Source organism: Pituophis catenifer, unplaced genomic scaffold, assembly GCF_029215685.1.
Source record: "Pituophis catenifer annectens isolate HBS135680 unplaced genomic scaffold, rPitCat1.0.hap2 SCAF_7, whole genome shotgun sequence".
NCBI lineage: Eukaryota > Metazoa > Chordata > Lepidosauria > Squamata > Colubridae > Pituophis > Pituophis catenifer.
Genome location: NW_027256887.1, coordinates 67398307 through 67422835, shown reverse-complemented (window position 1 = coordinate 67422835; position 24529 = coordinate 67398307). Strand labels below are relative to the sequence as shown.

General features: G+C 36.3%; 1 protein-coding gene across 1 annotated transcript in view; it reads left to right on the top strand.

The window, feature by feature from the left end:
- Positions 1–24529, top strand: part of POLR3B (RNA polymerase III subunit B) — a 71008-nt gene that overhangs the window by 35930 nt on the left and 10549 nt on the right. Inside the window, exons 19-26 of the mRNA XM_070948023.1 lie at positions 568–777; positions 3727–3885; positions 4307–4424; positions 4887–5029; positions 16181–16284; positions 17618–17784; positions 19343–19456; positions 20863–21036. Coding sequence (XP_070804124.1) covers positions 568–777; positions 3727–3885; positions 4307–4424; positions 4887–5029; positions 16181–16284; positions 17618–17784; positions 19343–19456; positions 20863–21036 — 1189 coding nt within the window. The remainder of the gene's footprint in view (positions 1–567; positions 778–3726; positions 3886–4306; positions 4425–4886; positions 5030–16180; positions 16285–17617; positions 17785–19342; positions 19457–20862; positions 21037–24529) is intronic.

Here is a 24529-nt window from a genome sequence, read left to right as displayed (position 1 = left end):
CTGAATAATCAGATAGGTAATAATGAGGCTGAGATAATACTAATCATATTCCAGATACACAGGAATTACTTGCCTGTTTAGTACATCTTGTTTATCGATTTATGAGTCTCAAGAATTATTTCCTGCTCAAGGCTGTAAAAAGGAATCTCAATATTGTGGTCATTATATTTTGTACACTGAAACAATGGTTGTATTTATAACTAGATTACTCCTCAAAAGCATCTAGTAAAAAAACTATGATAGCAATTGCAATGTAACTCAAGAATAACTCAAAGACAAATTGATTCTTGAAATAAAATTTGTAGAGGCTCAAAACTGCTTGAAGCCTACACTGAGAACTTTCTACTATAATTTGCATTCTGTGTAAAAAGTGTGTGGGGAAAATTGGGTATTGCATATTTTCACTTAATTAGCTCTCAGCTAAAATGAACACCAAGGAAATAGATGGCATAAAATATTTGCTGCTATTTCTGTCGATTTCTCCACATTTTTGTATCTAAGGTTGTAAATAGGTAGAATCAAGCATCTACCAAGTTTGCTTAAGAATATATTTTTTTTTAATTGCAGGTACCATTGGCTACAATCAGAGGAATAGGATTGATACCCTTATGTATCTGTTAGCATATCCGCAAAGACCAATGGTTAAGACAAAAACAATAGAACTCATTGAGTTTGAAAAACTGCCGGCTGGACAGAATGCCACGGTTGCTGTGATGAGTTACAGTGGTTATGACATTGAGGATGCTCTGGTTTTAAACAAGGCTTCCTTAGACCGAGGTAGGAAGTCTCTGTTTAACATGATAGTTACATCTCTTGCTTCAGTTCAATATAAACAGTTCACATCTATGAATAAAGAAAAGTAATCACAATTTTGATGTTTAAATTGACAAACCACGATTCATGTTTAGGTGTATTTGTATAGTACAGTATGTGAAAACTGGTGTGATATCTAAATTGAGAAACCACACTGATTTGGTGTGATATCTAAATTGATAAGCCACACTTGTGATATTTGAAATAATAGATCACATTAGCTGACACACCGCATCACAAAAATCAACACTGAGCCGATGGAAAAAAAGCAGGTAGCTCAAAATCTGATTGTCTTGTATTTGTGTGGGCTCACTTTATGGGTAGAGTTTGAAATTCTGTTTTTAATATAATAACATTACAGTTACATCTCAACTGAACTCTTGTATAATAACTTTTCAAGAATGAGAGTGAATGAGAAATTGCTGCTGAAAATGCTTCTTAAGGGGAGCTCCAGATTTACTATTGTAACAGAAATAAACTAGCCATCTGACTTTTAAACATTTACATTTGGCTTAATCGTGCTTTACAAAATACTGCTTTTCCATTAATAATGAAAACCAGTAACATTTGAACCCTATAGACATTTCAGTAGAGATGAATACAGGGACAACAGTTGAGCCCAAATTTTCTGTTGCTAAGTGAGATAGTTGTTAAGTGAGTTTTGCCCCATTTTACGATGTTTCTTGCCACAGGTGTTAAGTGAATCATTGCAGTTATTAAGTTAGTAACATCTTTGTTAAGTGAATCTGGTTTCTCTGTTGACTTTGCTTGTCAGGAGGTCACAAAAGAGGATCCCATTTTACCCTAGGATACTGCAACTGTCATAAATTTGAGTCAGTTGCCAAGCATCTGAATTTTGATCGTGACCTATAGTCCTAAGTCAGGGGTGGCCAAATGTGGCTCTTTTACAACCTGTGAACTTCAACTTCAACAGGAGCCCTGGTAGCGCAGCAGACTAAAGCACTGTTATTAACACCAGCTGTCTGCAATTACTGCAAGTTCAAATCTCACCAGGCTCAAAGTTGACTCAGCCTTCCATCCTTTCTAAGGTAGGTAAAATGAGGACCCAGATTGTGGGGACAATAAGCTGACTTTGTATAAATATACAAAAGTATGAAGACTATTGCTTAATGCATTGTAAGCCGCCCTGAGTCTTTGGAGAAGGGTGGCATATAAATCAATTTTTTTAAAAAAAACTCCCATTCAAACTCCCAATTCAACTGGGAGTTGAAGTCCACAGGCTGTAAAAGAGCCACATTTGCCCATCCCTGTCCTAAGTGAAAAATGGTCAGAAGTCACTTTTTTCAATGTGGTTGTAACTTCAAACAGTCACTAAATGGACTGTTCTAAATCAAGGACTACCTGTATTCCTTGAATACCATCAGGATTTTTTATGATGCTCCAAGAAAAATTACCGGTTAGTTGGTCCAAAAAAAATTATTATTGTTAAATTGCATAGCAAATCAATGTGGTTAATAATAAATTTGCTACCCGTTTTTAAGAAAGCAAAAATGTTTGTGGTTTATCATTAGGCTGCAATGCCAATCAGGCACCTTCTCCCAAGATAAATCTTTTCCAGGAAAAGCATATTCAGTGCTTTTCAAAGGGTATTCCTTGCATTCACTTCAAACAAACTTGTCTGGATGTTACGCTTTTTAGTGTTGCCTCATCAATCATATTTAAAACACAGTTCCTCTGCTTGAGGCATAATATTGTGGGTGCCTGGGTTTACTTTGTGTGGTCAGACTGCTTGCGTACTGCAGTACATTCTACTACACTCGCCCATCCTTAAGAGCCCTTTTGCCAGTTGCCAGGCAGCACTAGTAGTATTGCTGGACATGTATCTTTGGCATTAATGTCTGCACACTTAATTTATTCTTTTTTGCCTAAAACAATAGCAGACATGATTTAAAGCAAAATGTTTTCTTTCTGGTAGACTAGTAACATTAGGGGGGAAATCAAATACTTTCCCGAATTACGTCGTACGGCCAAACGATACAGATACACTACGCATCACTTCAAAAGAAAAAACACTTTTCGTTTATGAAATAACGTTTATGAAAAAGCATTCTTCCAAATTTAGGAATTATTAAGCCAGTGAAGGCTAAGGAAAGAAATGCAGCACTTTTATATGCTTTTATTTTGGAATCTTGCAGCCGAAAATTATTAAGGGTAATTAATGTTTTGGGTTTGATTTTTTTTTACAAAATAGTCCAGATCATTCTTTTTTTTTTTAATATATAATTTTTATTAATATATTCTATACACTAATACACAAATAAAATATACAATCCTGCCACCATGGTATAATATGATTACATTGTCCATAAGTATAAAGATCATTCTTTAGTTAAATTGTGATCTTTTAAACAAATTTGGGAATCAGTTACATTTTATCATTCTTTAAACCTGTTAAATTACATAAGATAGTTTGTTCTAAAATGTAGATGTTTTACTCTAAAAATGGTAATGTTGTTCTTTCAGAAATATACATGTCATTTAATTCTCCAGTTATAACAAATCCTTATTTTTAGCTCTTTTGAAATGTAGCTATAACTAAGTTTTAACCCCTTTGAAGTTACAATTTTAATGAAAGGTTATAAATGTCTTGTGACACCTTGAAGTTGCTATTATGACATAATAGTTCATTGTCATAAGCCACTCCATTTCTAACAATACATTTTGGTTCATGCCGTATTAAAATCATTATGAAATCAGTATAATTGAATAGCTTGAAAAGAGTCCATTGGACTGCAGCCATATTAAGTGCGTTGTTTCATAAACAACTTTCCAAGCAACTGTTTTCTGTACTATGGATTTGTGCAGTATATTTAAAACATAGTCATGGATGTTTGATTCTCATTTTAGATAACCCTAATAGTAGTTTTGATTGATATATTTGTTTTCTTTGAGGCTTTGGAAGGTGCCTTGTATACAAAAATGCTAAGTGTACTCTCAAGCGTTACACAAATCAAACATTTGATAAAGTAATGGGGCCCATGCTGGATGCGGGAACACGCAAACCGATTTGGCGGCATGAAATTTTAGATGCTGATGGTATTTGCTCTCCAGGTATACATTGTTTTCTTTATTATAAGCATTATTAGTTTGAACTTCTGTTTTTGTTCATTTGCTATTGTTAAACTCAATCCCAAATCTGTAGCCTTTGTCCCATAGCATAAGGAGGAGGAGTGACCTGATTCAATGGAAAGCTTTTTTGTTGTTGTTATTGTTTAATTATGTACATTCATGGAATATACTGGATGGTTTAGCAACCTCTCAAAAATCAGGCCCTCATTTTTCAGTGTTTTGCTGCCAAATTTTGGTGACGTGATCTTGGTTGACTCCAAGGAGCGTAAATAAGGCACTTGGATGAGGCCTAGGGTCTCAGGTTATAACACAGCCCCCCCCCCCCCCACCCCTTTCACCATTTGAGGATAATGAAAATAATTCAAACAGGGCGTAAACATATTATTTCCTCATATACTTACAGGTGAAAAAGTAGAAAATAAGCAAGTGCTTGTGAATAAATCGATGCCCACGGTGACCCAAACTCCTCTGGAAGGGAGCAGCGTATCACAGCAATCGCAGTATAAAGATGTGCCAGTAATGTATGACATGCTACCTTATTTTATTTTTTAAAAGCAACAGAAAACAAAGAGCCAGTAGAAAATGCTTAGTTCTGGAAAAGAAAATAGAAATTGGTCATGTCAGGCATACTACCGTAGTTAGTAAAAGGGTTCATATGTTTAGTTTTCTTGATAATGTCACATTATATATATTATAAAGAAGCTGGATTTCAACTTGTTTCAGTCTTTTGTAATATCCAAGTTCCTCATGTTCATTCTTAAACTAAATGGGCAAAGAAACTTTTCTTCATTTACCATTCCTATTGTTATTGAGTTGCTATAGCTGTTTTGCAGTTGGTTTCACTATTGAAACTTTGCATGAAGCAGTAAAATTGTCGTTTGGAGTTGAAATTTGTAAACTTGTTTTGCAGATGTCTAGTATTAATTAAACTCAGCTGCCTTTCTTTTTCTTGAATTAAACTATGTACATTTTCTGTTCATTAGTTACAAAGGTGCAACTGATTCGTACATTGAAAAGGTCATGATATCTTCCAATGCAGAAGATGCTTTTTTAATCAAAATATTGCTGAGGCAAACTAGGCGCCCAGAAATTGGAGACAAGTTTAGCAGTCGTCATGGGCAAAAAGGTACATTTTACTATGTTTGAATGGTTTCAATTTCTAGTTGTTCTTGGCATAACAGCAGAGCAGAGTAAGTAAAATAAGATAATTATAATAAAATAAGATTATTATAAGTGCCCAGATTGGATTCAACTAGAATTTTAATCTTCTGCCTCTGGAAAGAGTAAAACCAGTTGCATAAATGCTGCTCTGCTGCTTTAGAAGTTTAAAACTGAATGGTTGCTGCTCTTCTGTGAAAAAAATGCAATATAATGCAAGTTACTATATTTTGAAATGAATGGGTAATTCCGCAAATAAATTCACATGCAGTCATTAAAAATATTTGTGTCTTTTTCCTCTATTCAGTAATATATGATGGAGGCATGAGAAATCACTAACAAAAACTATAATTAACTAATAGTTAATTAGGTGTATTTGAAAAAATGTGAACTAGGATCAAATTTTTAATTACCTGTCAATGTTAGATCAGCTTCTTTAAGGTGTCTGTGTCTGTCTGTCTGTCTGTCTGTCTGTCTGTCTACCTACCTATCTACCCTATTCATATTCATATTCATATTCTTTACAAGTAGGAAAATTCTAAAGTAGAAAGAACTCACTGTCCATACACAACTGGCCAGAACTATTCTATTCAGTTTTTATTGTTGATGTATACCCAATTGAGATGGATACAGTGTTGCTTGATTACTTTAACCAGATATAATCATCTTTGTCCCCAAATATTATAGACAATAGTTTTCACAATATAATAGCAGAGACTTGTAAAGTAGACAGCACCATATTGCTATCCCTGCCTTAAAGAGTTATTGGACTGAGAAAAAATTAACTCCATTAACTCATCTCAGTGCTTCCCTAAATTCTGGTACATTGCTCCATTGGAAGGTAAGCAGCAAGAGTTACGAACTATCTGCTCAGTAACTTCATTTAAGGTCAGTCAGCATCTCTCAATGTAGCTTGCAAAGATAAAATGCAATAAAATACTAATAATTAAATCAGAATAGGGGCCATAAATAGTGGAAGATGGGCAAGTGGAGGAAATTGACATGCTGCTATGATTGTAAATGCTAGCATGCTATAAAGTGCCTGAATTTTGATCAGGCACTTTGGGTGTGATGCAGTAACCATAATTTTAGGCACAAGTTGTAAGTCTATTTTTTTCAGCACCATCCTAACTTTAACTGGTTAGAAATAAATTGTCATAAGTGAAGGACTCCCTATAAAGATCACTACTGAACAAGGATTGGATTTTTTTTATTTTTCCCCATTGTGTTTAGATATCAGGCAGTTAGGTGCAAATAGTTGAAGGCAGATTGAGCAGTGATCCTATAAGTGCTTTAAGAACTTTGGTTTGTGCATAAACATGTTCATGTACAATGAACCATCCACATACAATGAAGCGTGTGCAGCCAGAAGTGGAGAAGTCTTCAGTGCTTTTCATAAAGAAATCTTGAGTTTGACATGGTTTCCAGGTACTTTCAGGATCCTCAATATTTCACATATTTTCAGTGCAATTGAAATTGTGTACTTGCATATCTTAATCATAGACCCATGGAAATAGCATTAATAAAATATATCTAGGTTTATGACTCTTAGTTCTTGAGCAATAAATTTCCACAGCCTATCCCTTCAATTTACTTGTTTGGGTTCTTCCAACTTGGATAGGTCAAAGTTGTTGACAAAGAATGGCAACAAAATGTAAATTCCTGCCAATTAAATCAGTTGTCCTCAGAAAATAACTAATCTTTCTTTTTCTATCAGGACATAGAGGTTCTTTAACTTCTTCCTTCCTGTGCTTTTTCAGCTGAATTTTTGTGTGTGTGTGTTGATAACAATCTCCACAATTCAAGAAGTGCTATGCACGAACTGAATACATGTTGAAATGTACCTCTAAAAAAAACAGCAACTAAATTCTGACTACAATTTATAGAGTGATTTGAGAAATATGTTGCCTATAGTTAGAAAGTTGGAACAATTTTACACTGGTTAAGTCAAAATGTGTAAGTTCTAAACTTTGGAATTTAAGACTTATGCAATCTTCGATATTTCACAAGGTCATCCTATTAGTATAACAAGTATTTTAGTGAATATTAATGTCTAGATATATAAGTGGCTTGATTAACTTAAATTTTCATTAGTGTTATCCAGATAATTTGGGGAAAGCAGAAGGCCTTTCCCAAGTGGTCACCTATGACCATTGTTTCTCAACTTTGGCAATTTTAACTTTCAGAATTCCCCCTAGCCAGCACACCTTAAAATTATTACGATTGGGAAAAAACTATTGATCCCAGATTTGTCAGATGATTTGGGACTGCAACTCCCAGTAATCCCAGCCAGCATATCTAAAGGAGTTAACAACCCAACACATTTCTGGAAAAATATTGGCATAGGAGAACAATTTGGTAGACATCATACTTATTTTTTTTTCCAAATCACCCAAATTTGAATCATTCTTAGTTCCAGACAAGACTGAGAGATAATTTCAGGCTTTCATATTTCTTGCATCTCTATATTTCCGGACTTTCTTTTCCTTCTGCAGTGAATCCCAGTGAAAGGGAAAAGTTAGAGTCCTTTGATGTGAAAAAGCAATTTATCACTTCTCTGAAAGACCGGTCTCAGTCTCTCATGTGAAAAAGGATTAACACGACTGACAAAGGTCGTGCAAATCACAGAACTAAACAGTAGTGCTGAGCAGTATTCTTCAAGTGGAAGAACTGTATTTAAACAATGAGGATAGGAATGGCAAACAGAACCTGTTTTAATAGCCAAAGATCCCAGATAAAGGCTTAAACCTTTCTTGAGTATCCACAATAAAAATACTTCTAGAAACAAGGAAATGATTTTACATTCATTGATATTATATTTATGAAAACACTCTGTTGCAAAATGATGTGTTTATTGTGCAGAATATCTTTTATTTGCAATATTGATTACCTCTTACTATTAATAAATAATGTAAAAACACATTTATAAATTAACTTTAAGGCCTGGTCTGGCACAGACATTTTTCTTAAATCTATATGGGTTTTTTTCCTTGAATCGGACAACTCTAAATACCTCTTAAATATTTGTCTTGAATGTTTTTTATATTCCTTTTCAACCAAGATTCCCAAAACAGGTTAAATAAAACAAGCCAATTAACACACTCCTGCAAATGCTTCATTTAAATTAATGCTTTACTATGTTTCTCCCAGATAAATGCATAAAGAGTGTATCCTAAAAAAATAAAAAAGAAAACTGGGCTTCAAATGCCATTAGAAGCATACATCAAGTGATAGACAAAATCAAGCTCGATCTGAACTAGTAAAAATCATGCCGGTTGATTATTATCATAAATGTTCTAATAAATGCAGTTTTCTATAAACAATATCAGAAGGCACCACTATCAGTGGCTGGCATTTAATGGTCAGCCACTCTATATTCTATAAAATGTTGATTTAATCTAATATGGATTCTTTATCCTTGTGGCATGTGCAGGTTTCTTGTTTAAAAGATTGCAATTATACTTAATAAACAAAATGCTACAAAGAGCCATGTTGGATTAAATCAATCTTTATAAGGTAGCAGCCTGTTTTCAAAATAATGCGGGGCTGGAAATACATGAGTATAAGTATGCAGTATACACACTATTACCCATACGGTCTCTGACATTACAGTTAACATATACTAATGCTGACAAGAAGCTACTAATAGCCTTACCTTCCCTGATTTACTTTAGTCTATACTGGTAGACGTAATTACATCTTTCACAGATAACATATTTCAAAGTTTAACAATGCATGCAAGTGAGGAAAATGTTTTAACTACATTCACAGAAAGATGCAATTCTAATTTGGTTGTTCGATACCCAAGATCATTCCAAGATCTTGAATCAGGTTACATTTCATAAAGGCCTTACAAAATCATACTGAATTAATATGTAACCAAATATTCATTCATTCTTTTTAATTTACTCTTTGCCAGTTTAAAGCCAGTCCACATTTTTTTTTAAAAAAAGCACCCAAACCTCCAAGCTTTTTGTCATATTTTCTTTAACAAGGTATTTAACTTACTATTCTAACATCAAATGAGCATTTTGACTAAAGAAACAAACAGGTAACCTTCTGACCCTTTTCAATAATAATCCCCCCTTTTCCCCTTCCTACAATGTATTTTAGGATAAAAAAGTCCTTTTTTTGCTTACATTCTAAAACCATTTTTTTCTGAAGGATCATGATTAAGTTCCCTATGTGTATTTTTCAGAGTACCTCTTTACGTACAGTAGTAACTGCATCTAGGAGCATTGTAAAATTTTCAGTTAATCAGTTCTTTTTGTCCTTTAGACTATGCAAATTTATCACATCAGGCCATTCAGCAGTTCATGGGAAACCAAACTATAAGAGGTATTGTCTTTTAGCGCCTCATCTAACTTGGAATGGTTTTAATAAAGAGGCTAATCAAGTTGCTTATGTATTATTTATTGGTTAGAATTTGTTCTCTTTATCTAAAATCTGCCCAATGAGATGACGGAACTGCAAATTATTCACTATTGGAAAATCAATTGTTGTCTGTTAGGGAAATTTATTCATTTTGGCATAAAGTTTCCACTACCTGGAAAACCATTGGTTTCTGAGGGATTTTCCCCCACCCAAGTATAGCAATAAACTGGATTCCATAAATATACCTGTACTGTTCTAAATTAATGGAAGTAAAAAAGGGAGAGTAGCTATGAAGATTATTGCTGCAACATTTTAAGAACAGAATAGTGTGAGATGCAGTGTAAATTCTATGTAATAAAAGATCTTCTGTTGAACATGGTACATAAAGTTTTTAAATTACACTAAATGTCTAGAAGATACTGTCCTATCCTAATGGCAAGTTCTATTTTTAATCTTTTCAGTAGAAACTGATCATACTGCAGCTGTGGCTTCTGATCTTTTAATTGTGGCCTGGCCTACATTCTTTATACTGTGGGGCTTAATCGGGGTTTAAATGTCATAGGATTATTTGTCTTTCTGAATTTTAAGTGCTTTACTATTTAGTTCCATGGGTATCAGTTTGTTCTTGCGGCCTTTTTGCATGGTCACAGAGTAGTACAGATTTTAACAGCTAAAAAAGAAACGTTATAAATATTAACTAATTTAGGATTTTGCACATGAGAAAAATTGCAAACCTTTTGCAGAACATCAGAATATTTAGGCTTGAAAAACTAGAACTTCATATACAGTACCCCAAACCAGACTTTGAATTAACAACTCTGCATGAGTAGTCATGTGCAGCTTTTCTGATGTAGAACAGAAAAGGTATTTGAGAATAGGGTCAATATTCGCTGCACCTTTCTTTAAAAAGAACTACTTTTTCCCATTAACTACATATTCCAATAAAATGTACCTTTGAGATATGGAGGGGATGTCAGAGTATGACATGATGGTGGCACCTTAGTGCCATCTCTTGAAATTTACACATATGTTCCTACATGAAAGTGTGGCTACTGTGTGAGACCAGGAAAAGAGATGGTTAAGTTAAGTTACATCACCTTTGAAAACATCTCTTCTGCATTGGATCTGAAGAGCAGCACATTTCAATATAGGAGATTGTTTAATGTAGCCATTATCCTAGCCACAGGCATATTCACCAATGTCAGTTCAGAAGTTCCAAGACTAATGATTGTCCTTGATTTAAAAAACTTTCCCCTATGAGTCAGGGTAACGTTTCATATCTCTGTGAGTTACTATTTAATTTCACAAAATCATCCTTTTTTATTATTATTATTATTTTATTTTATTTTTTTAATTTATTTTAAAAAGAAATTAACATACATAACATACATGAATCATAATATATAATATATAGCAATATACAGAATACAAACAAACAACAAGTGCTCCCCCACCCCTCGGGATCATTCTTGCTTCCAGAATCTTAAAGTTTCTTCTGGCGGTGGTATCCCTCTTCCTCCAGAAAACACATATGTTAGGAACTGTTTCCAAATTCCATTAAAATCGTTTACCTTCATTATACCCCTCCTTACTTTAATATTGCAGGTCAATTTATCATTTATGGCAATATCCCATACCTCCTTATACCATTCTTCCAAATTATAAACACCTTGTATCTTCCAATTCCTAGAAATCATTAGCCTTGCTGCGGTCAACAAATTTATTATCAATTCTTTAGTCTCTTTTTCACATTTTATATCTTCCAATAGTGAGAGTAATGCTACCTTTGGTGCCTCTTCTACCTTTATTCCTACAATTTCTTCTATCTCCTTAAACACCATCTTCCACAATTTTTGCACTAATTTACACTCCCACCACATATGTAAATACGTTCCTTTTTCCCCACAACCTCTCCAACAGTTATTTGAATAATGCTGATTCATATTACTTAATCTAACCGGAGTTAAGTACCACCTCCATACCATTTTGTAGTAATTCTCTTTTATTCTTACTGACATGTTTCTCAATACTCTTTGTTGCCAAATTCTATCCCAACTCTATTGCCCTATTTGTATCTTCAAATCAGTTTCCCATACCATCTTTCCTAAATTTCCCCTCTCCTCTTCCTCCAACAATATTTTATAGATTCCGCTCATTAAGCCTTTTATCCCTTTATTTTCTTCCTTTACAGTTTGATTTTTTTCAATTAATTCCTCAACCCTCATTAACTCTCTACACTCTCCATTTTCTCTTATCCAATTTTTAGTCCATTGTTCCACTTGGCTATAATTTAACCAAGACAACCGTTTCCCTCCTAGAACCTCTTCCAATTCCCTACGTGTCCTCATTCCTCCTAACCATTCCCTTAATTTCATTTTATTTTTCTCTTTTAAAATTTCATTCACTTTATTCTTCAAATTCCCTGGGAACTTTTCCAAAATTACTACTGGTGATAATGGAGAGTTCTTCGGAAGCAGCCTCCCTTTATATTTACTCCAAATTTCCCAATGAAACTTCAGAAGAGGATTGCTTATGCTCTCAGCCCATTTCTTACCACCTTCCATAAAAAATATATTTTCCAACTTCCATTCTAATTTGGTTTTAATTTTAGATTTATCTTCCAGCCATTCCAATTCCCCTATTCCTAAAATTGCCTCTATAACATGTCTCAGCCTGTTAGCGACATAATATAATTTAATATTTGGGAGTCCTAAGCCCCCCTTTTTTTGGCTTAGATACCACTTATTTTTATTTATCCTTGCTTTCTTATTCCCGTTACAATAGTTGTTCAGTATATTCTGCCAACTCTTTAACTTTAATTCTGATATTGGTAGCATCCTAAAAGCAAAATTGATCTTTGCTAAAATCTTCATTTTTACTAAGGCAATTCTGCCAAACCATGATAAATTCAACCTTTTATATTTATTCAAACTTTCCAAAATCTCTTTCTTTAAGCTGCCTAGATTTTCCTTTTCTAACTCCTCCAAATTTTTTGTAATTCTAACTCCCAGGTATTTAATACGATCTTTAATTCTCATTTCGCTTTGCCTCCCTTCCCAATCCTTCTCTTCCCTATTAGTGTAATTAAACAGCATCAACTCAGTTTTTGACCAATTTATTCTTAATCCAGTTATTTCTTCAAATTCTTTTAGATGCCATCCAATTCTTTCCATCTTATCCACTATATTCTTAACTATTAACAATGTATCATCAGCAAACATTTAGTTTTATTTTACCTATCCCTTCTATTTCCCCGTCATCTCTTAATGCATTGGCCAAAATCATCCTTGAGAGTAATAAAAAGGACAAATGAAGAACCTTCTTCATTAAAAAAAATGTCAAAATACTCTAAATTTAAAAATGTGTTTCAGATTTTGCTGTTTTGTATTAATAGTCAAATAACCAGTTCTGTTTTTCATCAATTCTCCTCTGTTGAAATAGTTGGAATTGGGGCAAATGTTCATAAAGTATATTATACGAAGACTTATTTGTCAAAACATAGATCTTAATTCTGTGCTCCTGGAAAAAAGTAGGTACCTTCATCAGAAATCAGGGGCATGCAAAATACATAGAATTATTGATATGGTACTGTAGTCTACAATGAGCATTATATTGAAATAGAAATCTGGTGTACCTTCATATAAATCCGATTTTCTTTTTTAAGTATAATTGATAGTATGCATGTGTGCTTAAAATTACCGTATATGAGTATAAGCCGAGTTTTTCAGCACATTTTTTATACTGAAAAAGCCCCCCTCGGCTGATACTCGAGTGAGAGTCCCTCTTATCTGTTCTCCAGTGCAGTGCGGGTCTCTCCCGCTCATCTGCGGGCACCTGCAGCCTCTGTGGGTGGTCCGATAACTGCTGGTCAGATGAATGTCGGATGCGGTTGCTCTTCTTCTCCCGCTCTTCTCCAGGGCTGTGACCAATGATGTAGCCTTTACAGTCTTACCCGTGCTTGGTCACACCCCCTTGCTCCGCCCAAGCATTGCTGAATACAAGTACCGGTATATCTCTGGTCTTGGATATACAGTACGTTTATTTAGGATTTTAACTCTTGTGTTTTAGCTTGGTTGCTGATTGAGCTAAGTTTTTTGTACTTTTAAAGTTATTGTTGATACCATATTGTTTTTGTTGACCCTTTTTTCCCACCCTAGACTTATACTCGAGTCAATAAGTTTCCCATTTTTTTGTGGTAAAATTAGGTGTCTCGCTTATATTCGGGTCGGCTTATACTCAAGTATATATGGGGTACATGCCATTGGTTTTGAAAAAATTTTTACTTCCAAAACACTGAAAGGTAGTGTTGCAATCTATATATGTAGTGGAATAATTCTTTAAACATTCATATGCATCGAGTAGTTTTTGTGTCTCAACAACTTTGACTTTTGTTGTAGAATTTGAAAAGGACTTATTATTTTGCTATATTACAAAGCCTTTAATATAAAGTAACAGGTAAACCCGGTAGTTTAAACTAACATTTTAACTTAATAATGAAGCAAATATATTCTTAGACTGAAAAAAATATCGTTAGCATTCTAGAGACAAAAAAGTAGAAGTGCTGTTGCTCAATTCTTTAAAAATGTGTATGTTTTGTTATGTTTCAATGGATCAGCTTTTTAGAGTTTGATTAGAATTAAGAATTTTACCTTACTTCTAAAAATAAGAACTTTTAAAGATGTCTTGTGAAAGTAGTGGTTTCTCCCCCCCTCCCCCCGCGAGTCTTTCTAAATATTTTGTTTTAACGTCTAATCTCATTATGCTTTCTTTGTGTTTAACTTGTATTAAAATCTGTCAGCTATGACTGGTCTCATAAGCACAGTCAGCGGACCAGAATAAGTTAATTATTTACTTGTGTCACTAGTGCTCTTCATCTAATGAAATGCACAGCTGTGTTAGATCTGCAGTTGGACGTCTCGATTCCATTGTTATACAAGTCAGCAAAGGGTAGAAGCTGCTATGATGGAGAGGCCTCTGTTCTTTCTGCTGTTCTGCCTTTCTGTGTCGATTTCATGGATCTTTTATCATTCACTTTCACACAAAACAAACAACACAGTGGCTGTCTGCTATGGGAACCGTCTTGGCATATAAAAGGGTTTCAGTGCCTGAAGTAATTTTAAGTTAGCCCAGATTTAATTTTTGCCTTATAGGTGCCCTTTCAGCAGAATAACACCAAGCGGGGTCCTAGAGGAGGGAAATGTGTAGATTTGACCAAAGCTGACCAATCTATGTGTTTAAAAAAATAAAACAGTGAGTGTGCGAAGCAGGTGTTGAATACTTGATGTATATAAGAACCAATTATCTTGGCAAACATCCCTTGTGTGTGTGTGTGTGTGTGTGTGTGATATTTTGTATGTTTGCTAGGAAATAGCTAGTTTCCTATCATCGACTACATGCATTTTCCTCATGGCCAGTCATTTTTACACATTAACCATTTATCTATTTGTACCTCATGGTAGCTCAGTTGCTCCCTTTGAAATGTGGGTTTTAACTGTTTTTGACAATTTGATTTTACCAAATTAAAGTGTGAATCACTAATTATGAATTACATTGCATAGACTGCATAGACAGGTTAAGGTATTGGAAAAGAACTGGATGACCTTGGTTCCATGTTCACTCTTAAGCATGGAAGCTCACTGGGTGTCTAAAGCCAGTCTCTGGTCTCTATTGGGAGGTTTAAAATGAAGGAAAATAATCATTTAAACTGCCTTGAGGAAGAAAGACAGCCTATCAATCTAACCACTAAATATTTTTTTAAAAAATCTTGTTTCACTACGTTTTCCCTACTCCCTGTGAGGTTAGTTTCTCGGTTTATGAGGAACCCCCTCATAAACCCTGAGCAAGCCCCTAGATCACTATGCTATCCTTCTTTCCCTTCAAAAGTAAGACAGTTAGTTGACTAAATTATTTTTAATCAGCTCATTATGACTAAGTTTTCTCTAGGTTAAGAATTCATCTGCATAAGAATATTTTTGTAGGAAATGTTTTAACACTATTTTCTAACATAAAACTTTTCATCCAGTAATTCTTCATTCAAGATAGGAATTGGACTACATAAAAACATAATACAGTAGTGGCCAAAATTGTGGAAACCTTTTGGGGAAAAGTGTACTTTCTAAAACTAGCTAATAACACCACATTTATTTTGGAGTAGTACCATAAAATTATATATCAATGGAAAGATAATTTAATCAAGAATGTAATGCAATAACTTTTATGAAGGATTTGCTATTAGAATAGCAGTTACAGCATAAAGAAGGAAAGTGAAACATGTAGAAAAAACAAGATATACAAAAATTATCACCATAGAAACAACGAGATATATAAAAATTATCACGACAGTTAATACTTAGTTGGGTAACCTTTAGCATGAATTACGGCCTTACAACGTCTTCCCATGGAGTGAACCAACTCTTTTAGTTCTGCAGCTGTTATAATGTGAAACCAAGATTGAATGATTGCTTCTATTAACTGGGTTTTATTGTTGGATCGCTTCTGACAAGTTTCTTTAGTCGACTCCTTCGATTTTCAATTGGGTTAAGGTCTGGGCTATTCCCAGGCCATTCAGCAGTAGAATATGATTATCTTGAAACTCCAAAAAAAAAGTGGTGTTATTAGCCATCAAACCTCAAAAATACACTTTTCCCAAAAGGTTTCCACAATTTTGGCCACTACTGTATATGCCATTGATCTAATGTACAGTATGAATTCTTTGCTTTTCTTTGAAAGATGTACTCTGTTCTAGGAGTCTGCGGACTGATTGTACCTCAGGAAGACATGCCATTTTGTGATTCAGGAATCTGCCCTGATATCATTATGAATCCCCATGGCTTCCCGTCACGTATGACGGTATGTAACAGCATACATTTATAACTGCATTTCATTTTAATGAATTTTTTTTAATGCTAAGATTTTATCTTTTTTAATAGATTTCTCTATTGGCAATATCAATTCCCATATTCTACATTATTCTTCATAGGGTAGAATAAAAGTGCGGTCCATTATGTATCTTGAAAGCCTTTTCTCTTCGCTGAAAGAAACTTGGTTTGCCCAATAATACTTCCCAGGTCTATGCTTATCTACTGGGGACTTTATATTCATTATTTATCAGTAATGTGTATCTTCATAAAACAGTGGGAAGCTGCTTTAGTGGAAGAATCTGGTAAAAATGAATCTGTCCTTCTCTTAGTTACTGCCAGCATGATCCAACATAAATGTGTTGGACTCTGCATTACGTAGCCTTTGTTAATTGTTTTCTACCTAATTCGATTTGTTGCTTAGAAAACATTGGTTAAATGTCAGAGAGGGCTTCCGAGGTTTCTTGTTGCCTGTCTTGGTTGATCAACCCCAATTCATAGTTTTGCTTTAGCTCACTGATTCTATGCTCCTTTTTTAAAATATTAAAGAATTATAACTATTTGTACATCATTATCATCATAAGCTTGTAGCAAGCTCAGTTAGGAAAGAGACTTTCTTGGTTATATTCATGGGTGGGCTCCTGTGGGTTCAGTAGGGTTCGGGTGATCCTCTACCCAATCCTCTAACCCCTAAATGCCACCCCTAGCTGGCCACGCCCACCCCTCCCCTCCCAGGAGTCTCCACATGGCCCATTCATCATTCCAGGTAAATGCAGGGGCCACACAGAGGATCTGGGAGGGCAAAAACAGGCCTACTGGAGGTTCCGGAAGTCCAGAAATGGACCTGTTTCCAGCCTCTGGAGGGCCTTTGGACCCCGAGGGAAGCAGTTTTTGCCCTCCCAGAGGCTCGAGGAAAGCCTCCGGAGCCTGGGGAGAGCAAAAAACGTCCCCCCTCCCTGCTGTGGTGCAGGCGGCCAACTAGGCCATGCCCACCATGGCCACACCCACCCAGCAGCGGCACAGTGAACCCGTTGCTAAAGGATCTGAAGCCCACCCCTGGTTATATTGGCCAATGAGAATGGATAAAGCTGTGTGAAAATAGAATAAAAGAATACAAGATGATGTAGTTAAATAGATCAGTTTAGTCTGTCAGCACCACCTTGGCCAGACCGAGTGTTCTCTCTGGCATTCACTAAACATACACCAAGAGCTAAGATACCTTAAATATGACACTTCCATTCTTCTGTTGTACCTTAGGTACAACACTCCTCTTCCTTATCACAATTGCTTGTGGTGAAATATTATCACTGTTCTGTGTTACCCAGGTAGGAAAACTCATTGAACTTCTGGCAGGAAAAGCTGGAGTCCTAGATGGCAGATTTCATTATGGAACAGCATTTGGTGGCAGTAAAGTTAAAGACGTATGTGAAGATCTTGTTCGTTATGGCTATAACTATTTGGGGAAGGATTACGTAACATCTGGCATCACAGGGTAAGAAGACCTTGAAAGGGTATTGGGAAACAGCAGTTCCTGTTTTTAATGCATCTTCGTGTGTTGAAGATATACGTAATGATAATGTGTACTAACTTTTATATGAATTATTTCAAAAAGGGGTTTTTTAACCCCTTATCCCCAAATCATCCCTTAAAACAAAACAAAGAACAACTTTCCCTTGTCGGGAAGTCTTGTTTGCTAATAATATTTTACTAACGATATTTTCAAGGGCCTTGGCAGACATTTTGTATGCTCATAGGAGGAGTTTAGTAGCCTTCTATTGTATAGAATATAGTATTGGAGGCAGGTGTTAATCAACTGGGGCTTTTCTCTCTGCAGCTTTTGTCAATTATTGAGTCAGTCTGGCAGAGCTGACTGATCTCTGAGATTCCTGCTGTGTTGATTAAACTATCTTTGGAGTTGTGGTGTTCAAAGGAATATGAGATGATTTAAGAACAGGATAGAGCCATATGACAGCGTGTCTTTATCTTCATTCTGATTTTCAATTTCTTATTCCTTCCTATTTCAAAACCAACGTACCATTGATACTAACTTATTCCAAATATGGAGGTTTTTTAAAAAATCTTAAATCAAATTTGATTTAAGGGAAATAAACATTTTTAAAAAGCTGACATGATTTTCCAGACCCAATGCATTGAGATGTTAAATCTTACTTCAACATATTTAATGAACGTCTGTAATTTGCCTTCGTTTGTTAAAAACTGCTTGTCCTCCCTCTTACGTTAGCAATTTTCGGTCCTCAGCAGTAGGTGGCTTCCCTTTGTTTAAACAAATTTCTATTTTAAGGTCTTAAGCTCTATTTTTTTGTGATTCCTACCATAGAACGGTGCCACTGATTTGCAGTAATATTGATCAACAGGTTGAACACTAGATGCTTCCCTCAGAGCTCAGGTTGTCCACCCCTATGTTATACTTCTGTGTACAAGTCAGTAAAACAGATCCCCTTTTTAAAAAATAAATAAATACGCTTTTTAGGAAAATAGAAGAGTCGGTGATCACAAAAGGGAGGGAGGGAATTTGCACCGCATCCCACAGTCATGGGGAGAAGGAAGAGGGACAATTGAATTTGTCCCCATTGCTGCTTCTGCTGTTCCACTGTTTGCCCTGCTACATTTCTCCACTTCTTTTTACTTCCGGTGGCCCCATTTTCAGGCCCTCCACCTTGGTAGCTATGCTAAAAGTCCTTTTCAGGAATTTCCTTCATGGAAAGAAAAAAAAAAAGAACTGTTTTTTTTTCTCTCAGATAATGATATTCACCTTTTGTCAGATAAAAGGTGTTTTTGTTTTGTTTTTCTCTCAATTGAGTAACAGTTATAGTTACAGTTACAGTTATAATTTTGGCTTCTGTGAGGATAGGACTTGGCTAATTAAGAGGGGGGAAAAACAAGTTGTCTACTATGCAGTTTTTCCATATGTAGCACCATTGTTCTGGATGCTGGTTATTTTAAAGTCATGTTTTTTTGTAAAATTTTGCAATTCTGACGTGTATATTTTTACAGTTCATTTCTCTGCTTTTATGTAATTTCCTTCTCAGGGAGCCCTTAGAAGCCTATATCTATTTTGGCCCTGTGTATTATCAGAAACTGAAGCACATGGTGCTGGATAAGATGCATGCAAGAGCTAGAGGACCCAGAGCAGTTCTTACCAGGTATTTATTTATTATTTATTTTATTTTCTTAGTCATATTTCTATGCCGCCCACTCGCCGAGGACTCTGGGTGGCTTACACCAAACAGTATACTAAAGAGCATATTGCCCTCAACAATCTGGGTCCTCATTTTACCCACCTTGGAAGGATGGAAGGCTAAGTCAACCTTGAGCCGTTGAGATTTGAACCGCTGATCTGCTGAACTAGCAGTCAGCTGAAGTAGCTGCAGTACTGCACTTTAACCACTGCGCCACCTTTACGATGTAAAGAAAACCACTGAATTGAGATTGCTATTGTTTTTCATACCAGTGCACAGTTTTCACATATATCCCAAATTGTTTTCAATTGTATTTGTGGTGGTTACTATTATTTCTTAGATTCATATCTTCCATGTAAGCTTAATTCCAGTTTGCCTCAAGAGAAAATCTCTGTGAGAAAAAAAGAGCTCAGTGTGTGTATAATTGACCAAGCGCCATCCAGGCAGCTTCAAACTGAGGTTGGACTTGAAGTTGGTTCTCCCCACTCTTAAAAAACTAAACATTACATTGTATTCTAGTTCCTTTAAATAATATATACACTGAATGAATCATCATCATCTTTTAACAACTCCATAATTCCTTGTGGGGTGGAGTCTGGGCAACTGAATGGCGCTAGCAGAGCGCTTAATGGCCGGATGCCCTTCCTGTCACCAATGTGGAGTTTTTGTTCAGCAGATATATTCTCATTATGCCCAGAGAGAGAAATATCTGCCTCTACATAGGACCAAACTCGTAGCCTCCTGATTGTAAGGCAAGAGCTCCACCTCTAGGCCACCATACCACTCCAATATACATTGCATGAATATTTCCAATAAATAATCCAGAAGAACGTATTCTGTTTTGCATTATATAGAGGTGATCAGATGCTTCTTCTATTTCTACTGCTAGATCCTTAGCTAATTGAACAAAAGAGGCAATTTATAAAGGTAGTCCTCAACTTACAACAACAGTTGAGCCTGAATTTTCCATTGCTAAGCAAGGAAGTTGTTAAGTGAGGTTTGTCCCATTTCACAATCTTTTTGCCACCTCTGTCAATCATTGCAGTTGTTAAGTGAATCATGTGGTCGTTAAGCAAATCTGGCTTCCCCTATTGACTTTGCTTGTCACAAGCCAGCTGGGAAGATTACAACTGGTGATCACATGATCCCAGGAAGGGTGACTGTCATAAATGCATGCCAGTTGCCAAACGCCCACTTACGTGGTCGTAAGTGTGAAAACCAGTCGTAGGTCACTTTTTTCACTGCCATCGTAACTTCAAACAGTCACTAAAAGAATGGTTGCAAGTCAAGAGCTACCTGTATACATGTTACTGAATCATAACTGCACATGTAACTGGAAATAAAATAATTACAAATATCTTGATTTAAAGGCAGCCCACTGAAGGCCGATCCCGCGATGGAGGACTGCGTCTGGGAGAAATGGAAAGAGATTGCTTGATAGGTTATGGAGCCAGCATGCTGTTGTTGGAGAGGCTTATGATTTCAAGTGATGCATTTGAAGTAGATGTATGTGGCCAGTGTGGATTACTGGGCTACTCTGGCTGGTAAGTAGACTTTTGCTTGATAGTGTATTATTTTCTTTTTTTTACATTTATACATTTTATGTATACATAATTTATACATTTTCTCTTTATATACATGTGCTGTATGAACAGTGTTGTCTGGTTCGATTGCTTACATAATGCTATTTTTCCAGTTCCCAATTTCTAACTCTGTTATCCATCCATTGGTAAAACAAGTCCCATGTTCAAAAATATTCTGTGTCTTCTTTTTCTTTTATCTTCAGTATCAATCTGTCCATTTCTGCACAGCCTAGTATTTTTTTTTAATTATATCTTCTTCTGTAGGTGTATCCTCATTTTTCCAGTGCTGCGCAAATACGATTCTTGCTGCTGTCAAAACATGTAATATTAAATATACATTTCCTTTATCATATTTTTCTGGTAATATGCCTAACAAAAATAATTCTATCTTATAATCTAAATGTTGTTTTAACATTTTTTCTAACCATGTATGCATTTTCTTCCAATTTTTTTTTGCTTTTGGACATGTCCACCACATGTGATAATATGTACCCGGTATTTGATTACATTTCCAACATTTGGCGGACGTGTTTTTAAACATCTTTGCTAATCTCGCCAGCAGCAGGTGCCACATTGTTCCTCATTCATAGGGTGTGGATGCCTGTCTTTAGGATGCACATAACATAATAATAATTTGATCTTCAGTGCAGGAAGTCATTGGAAACTAGAGTTTCCCAAGGCAGGAATGCTGAAAATATAAACAACCGGTTATAATGGAAGCCCCAGAAGACCCTGCGGAAGCTGCTATCATCACAGCAATGGTAGTCTGGCATCGAGCATTAGCCTTGGTGCCTGAAAAATATGGGTTGCTAAGCATATTTCTAACCTTCAGAGTTAACTATATATCTTTATGAGACCACAAGATTGTCCCATCATTGAGCCAGGGTGGATTTCTTTATAAGCTTTGTGATTAAGGTATAATCAAGTGGATAGTTCTCTGACTGACCCAGGCTGATCCTTACTTGGATAACTGCTAAATTCATGGCTCATCAAAAGGTTAATTTGGAAGATTCTGTCTTCCAGGTGACACCTGTGAGATCCATCAGCTCTGGCATGGCAAGCATTGACTGCAAGGGTTCCAGGTACTGATACAAAGTAAGAGTAAGGTTCCAGGTACTGGATGGAATGAGAGTAGTTTAAAGAATAAGTGCAGTGAGTTACAGGACAAGTACAGCTGAAGTCTGAAGAGTTACGGGCTTAGGTAGATGAAAAGACATCACTTTTCTCTCCTTACTCCTGTGGCTAGCAGGACTCCATTTCTTTGTACATGAAAAGTAGCACAATTACACTTTTTTTTTTTGAGCATTTGCTTACCATGGAGAATCTGGTATTTCACAGAAGTACTCAGTACTCAGTCTCCTCCCGAAACCTCAGTACAGTACCAAAATTGTGAGGCAGTTTGCCAGCAAACGCCCTGACTCCTCCTGAGCAGAATCCATGCCAGGAAACAATGTGGTTATTATTGTCATCATCAAGAGCTCCCAAGGAGAGATGACAAGAAATGAAGCAGAGCCCAGATTTGCAGCGTAACTCACCAATATTTAGGCATTCTGATAGTGCTGAAAATCCAAACTACCGTATTTTTCGGAGTATAAGACGCACCTTTCCCCCCCCCCTTAAAAGAGGCTGAAAATTTGGGTGCATCTTATACTCCGAATGTAGCTTTTTTGAAGCTTTTTTTCAGCCCTAACGAGGCGCTAGTGAGTGAAGTGATTTTCCCAGCTTTGCCTGCTCCCTCGACTCTGCTGTGCTTTAACGAGGTGCAAGCGAGTGAAGCATCTCTCTGCTTTGCTCCGACTCTCAGCTGTTCTTTAGAAGCTTTTTTTTTCAGCCCTAACTAGGCGCTAGCCGAGTGAAGCGATCTCCCCGTGCTTTGCCTACTTTTCTCATTGCTGCTTCCTCTCAGCTGTGCCTTAGAAGCTGTTTTTTATCCCCAAGCAGGGGATCAAAAACCAGCAAACTAATGTGCTGAAACTGACCAGACTAAGGAGGCTAGCCAGATGAACACCTGGTAGGCAGAAAATTTTTTCCTATTTTCCTCCCCAAAAACCAAGCTGCGTCTTATACTCTGGTGCGTCTTATACTCCGAAAAATACGGTAGTTTCAGAATCCTGATACAGACTGGATATTTCTAAAGTTCAGTCATTGAATGCCTGTAACCACCGACATTCCCTCCAGGCCAAATGAAACTTGTTTTTGTCAATAGTCCTAGGTATGGTGTTGGTTTCAAGCTCAAAATCCACATAATTATGGGAACATCACAGTGATCACTTTTGTCTTCCCTGGCTATATCCTCCGCCAGACAGTGCAAAACAAAATGCCAGGCAATTACAGGTTTGAAAGGCTTTACTACCATGTTGTAAACTTCCTGATAAACAGCTGGTAACTGAGTGAGTAATTTGCCAGAGCCCAATGTCTTGCCTTCAGGTTTGAGTGGCCAGCAGGACAAAGGCAGAGGTTGAAATACAAATGTCGTCTCTTACAGTCCAGGGTAGGAACACCAGAGAATTCAACCAGCCAATTGAAATGTCAAGCTAAGGATCTCAATGCAGGGCAAGGAACAAGACTAGCAAGAGCCCAGGACTGAAGTTATTTCAACAGAGGACAAAGGCCTGGAGGTGGTGATAAGCTTGATTAGAGGTGCTGCTGTCCTCTCCGCTCAGATGGTGTGTTGATCTCTGTGTCTCAGCCTTCATTGCTGCTGATAGGTTCTTGGCCTAGTGTCCTCCCAAAATCTAGCCCCTCATTATGTAAGTTGGATTTCAGCTGCTTAGACTCAGTGACTACAGGTGTCTGATTGACTGCTGACACTTCAGACTGCCAGTCGTAACAGGTCTGCCTCTTCCACTTCTGAGTTAAGGATTCAGTTGGCGATCATAACATAGGGGTAGGCATTGGGCAATTAATTTTCTCAAGGGCCATATGATTAAACCATGACTGTTGTGGAGGGCTGAATCAATAGGGCTGTGAAGGTGCCTAGATCGGGGGAGAAAAGCCACCTTCAGAATAAAAGCAACACAATTGTATTGTGTGCATGCATCCACTTATTTATGCTTGATTTCTAATTTCTGATTTACCTCACTTGAACCAGATAGGGGCAGCCAAAGGGCCAGTTATGGCCCAAAGGCTGTAAAACGCCCAGGTCTGCCATAGCAGGATGCAAGAGCTACAGAATCACATTTTCACTCTTCATCACCCTTTATCTTCGCGTCTTTAGAATATATACTGTAGATGTATTTTGGAAATATATCTACTTCTCTGGACATCTTCCAATACTTTTTTAAAAAGCCTAAACTTGACAGAGCTAAAAAGGTCCATTAGTTGAATGTAGAATTTGCGATTACTTGTACTGCCTGTGCTACAAATAGCTTTTTCTTTTTCCTGGAAAAGATAGGAGAAGCTAGATCAATGTCCTCTTCTATCTAAAAATTGTATTTATTTATTTAAAGATCAA